General features: G+C 35.2%; 1 protein-coding gene across 1 annotated transcript; it reads right to left on the reverse strand.

Moving 5' to 3' along the window:
* Window positions 1–1,403: 1,403 nt before the first annotated feature.
* On the reverse strand, window positions 1,404–3,236 carry LOC145101950 (CBL-interacting serine/threonine-protein kinase 20-like). The gene has a single exon (XM_079039262.1). It carries the CDS (start codon window positions 3,026–3,028, stop codon window positions 1,640–1,642), a length of 1,389 nt encoding a protein of 462 aa, XP_078895388.1. The 5' UTR covers window positions 3,029–3,236; the 3' UTR covers window positions 1,404–1,639.
* Window positions 3,237–3,528: the final 292 nt, after the last annotated feature.

Below are 3,528 nucleotides of genomic sequence, written 5' to 3' on the forward strand. Positions count from 1 at the left end.
TTTATCTACTACAGTTTTTACTCACATATTATGCTCTTCATGTTCATATACGATTATCTTCTTGGTAATATCTTCCGCACCGATCCAATCGATAAAATGGGAACCTACAATATATATATATATATATATATATATATATATATATATATAATTAGATTATATATAAACAAAATTTTATATTAAATACAAATCAATAATTTCGTATTACTAATTAAATTAAAACTATCAAGTTAATATTTATAACTATAAATAATGAAGATATATGTTTGTTAGAAAAATAAAAAGTATTTATTGATGTAGGAGTGAATTCTAATTTGCAAGATTGTTGGTATTGCATGGATGTGTGGATTAATTGCAAAGCTCGTGTGTCAAAATTGGAAAAGAGGTTGATTTTGAAAGATTGTTGGTATTGCATAGGTGTAGAGTTAATTGCAAAAGTTGATGTGCTTTGGAATTATGATCAAAAGACTAATAACATCTCTAAGGCTATACAGTGTGAGAGACTTTTATTGATGGTAAAGGCCTATAAGACACTTTTATTGGTGGTGATATCTATACCCTAACCTTTTTTTGCCAATGGTAAATCTCATAGGTGAATTTTCACCGATGGCAATCTTAATGGTAAACCTTTTCTTATTTTCTGATTGGTCATTGCAATTTTTTTAACATAAGTACCACTATATATATCATTGGTAAAAAAAACCCATCGCACCTCATTCATAGGCAAAGTGTGGAAAATTTTGTAAAAATTTATGTGCCGCTAATGTGGCACCCTTTTACCATTGACAAAAAAACTACTCACTCCCGTTATGATGATATAGCACCCGAAAAACACAAAAATGGTTGTAATACCGCCCCATCCTTGTGTTACTAGATGTGGTGTTGTTGAGATGTGGTAACGGGAATGGGAGATAACACTAAATGAAATTTCTCTCTCTCTCTTCTCTTTCTCTTTCTCTTTCTCTCTCTCTCTCTCTCTCTCTCTCTCTCTCTCTCTCTCTCTCTCTTAACACCATGTTATAACATGAGAAAATGTGGCAAATTTTGTAAAAACTTATGTGTCGCCAATGTGACAGCCTTTTACCATTAGCAAAAAAAACTACACACACCTTTTATGATGATATAGCACCCGTCAAACACAATGGTAATGGCTAGAACACCTCCCCAGCCTTGTGTTATTAGATGTGGTGTTATTGAGATGTGGTAAGGGGAAAGTTATAACATGTAATAACATGAGAACACACCCCCTATGTTATAACATATTAGAATGTGACGAAATGTGAGGTGACAATACTTAACTTGATAACACCGTTGTCCACAACAAATAGCCTAAATGGAAATATCACATCCAAGTGCTAACTTTGCTTCAATGGTTGGCACAAAAAGTAAAAAAGTCATGGTGAAATAATTAGGTTTACGTAGGTATAAACTGTTCAGCTGAGATAATTAATTGTGATAATTAAAAAACAAAAGGATTATATAATTGCATCAATTCATCATCATCTAAACAAATGGCGTCCTGTGATTTTAAATCAACATTGCAACTTTTCCAATTCAAATTCTACATTTGCACAGACGTACAACCTCATGCAGATGTGTATTCATTAATTGGATAAAGGCTAAATCAAACTTGCGTTCATCATGATTGGTCTGAGGTACTTGTTTCTGTTGTTTGTTGCTCACCCTGCCATGTCCAAACTATGTCTTTTAATTTAGGCTTCAATCCTTGATCCCGGAATCTTTCATATTCTATGGTGTCGCCGGCCAATTTCTTTACCTCCACCACGTGAAAGGAGGGTGTTACTTCAAATATCTCAGCATCAATGGCTAATTGCCCTTTTCTCCCTTCTTTGCACCCTTGCATCCTCACTGTTCCATCTGCCATTGTCGTAATCTGAAACTGCTCCACTGAAGCCACTTCTTCCAGTTTAGACACAATCGCTGATGCAGATTCTTTGGTCGTGAAACGGGCCTCAGATTTCTTACTTGGAACATTGTTCTCAAATAAACCAGAGAGATTGAACTCTTGATTAAGCGTAATGATATCAAAAGCATTCATACTCGTAGGCTTCAAAGAACTCAAATTAGAGGAACTTTTTGTGAGTGATCTCTCTTCGAGTCCTTTAAGATCAGTACAACTACACTTTGGACTATCTATATATTTGAACACCTCTTCGGAATCAAGAAAACCTTTTGGAATATAGTGGGTCTCAATCTTTTTGAATCCCTTTTGAAACCAAGGATTTTCCATTATTTTGTCTAACGTCATCCTTGTGTTTGGATTAGGGTCAAGAATTCTGGAAAGCAATTTCTTGACCTCAGGAGGGAACCAAGATGGACATTTGAATTCCCCTTTACTTATTTTCCTGTACATTCCCATTAAATTAGGATCATTAAATGGAAGATAACCTGCAAGCAAAACAAACAAGATCACCCCACATGACCAAATATCTGCCTTTTCGCCATCATAACCTTTCTTGTGAATAACCTCAGGTGCAACATAAGCAGGTGTTCCACATGTTGTATGCAAAAGACCATCATTCCTTTTACTATCAACCAAAGCGCTTAATCCAAAATCTGTAACTTTAAGGTTGCCAGATTCATCTAGAAGGAGGTTTTCTGGCTTTAGGTCACGATGATAGACACCTCGGCTATGGCAATAATCAACAGCTGCGATTAATTGTTGGAAATATTTTCTAGCGGCTTCCTCTTTCAACCTCCCTTTTGCAATCTTATTGAAAAGTTCACCACCTTTAACATATTCCATGGCAAAATAAATCTTAGTCTTGCTAGCCATGACCTCATAAAGTTGAACAACATTTGGATGCCTAACAAGCCTCATTGTAGAGATTTCTCGTTTGATTTGGTCAATCAAGTTGTTTTCCATAACCTTACCTTTCTCAATCACCTTCACTGCAACACTTTTTTTGGTTTTCAGTTTTCGGGCATGATAGACCTTTGCAAATGTGCCCTGTCCGAGCAATTTTCCTATCTCGTATCGTTGCATCAAAATCTTCTTGTTCTCCATGTTTAAGCTGATTTTAATTCCTTCCTTTCAGATTTATCAAAATCCAAAAGATCAGAAACAAAGAAGATATATCAAGACTCACAAGACATTCATGGTTTGATCAACCATGAATGGATGCAGTCAAGGGGCTACAAGGAATTAGGACCTTGCCTCCATAGGAAGAGGTGCTAAAGAAATATATTTCCCCTTGAGAGAAGAACAACGAAAGAAAAAGAATTAGTGAGACATAACAAATAGTGGAACACAAGGCATGGCCTCATCAATCTATCGGAATTGGGTGGATAAATTACAAATGATTGGTTGAGATTGTGTCATTTCGAGTGATTATTGAATTATGCTTACTATTTATAGAAAGATACATTTTTAGTGGAATAGTTTTAAGTTTTTCTTCGTTGTGGAGGATTGTTACTTGTTAAATTAATTAATGTGTAGAAACAAACAGCTAATGTCGAGATTAGTGGAGCTAGAAGAAAATGAGGAGTATGTGGTTACGAAAATTA

This window comes from Lactuca serriola, chromosome 4 (genome assembly GCF_051521515.1).
Source record: "Lactuca serriola cultivar US96UC23 chromosome 4, Lser_US96UC23_V15, whole genome shotgun sequence".
Classification (NCBI taxonomy): domain Eukaryota; kingdom Viridiplantae; phylum Streptophyta; class Magnoliopsida; order Asterales; family Asteraceae; genus Lactuca; species Lactuca serriola.

What these genes read in the sequence shown, in the direction of transcription:
- LOC145101950 (XM_079039262.1), bottom strand. Translation starts at nt 3,028, where the DNA reads ATGGAGAACAAGAAGATTTTGATGCAACGATACGAGATAGGAAAATTG.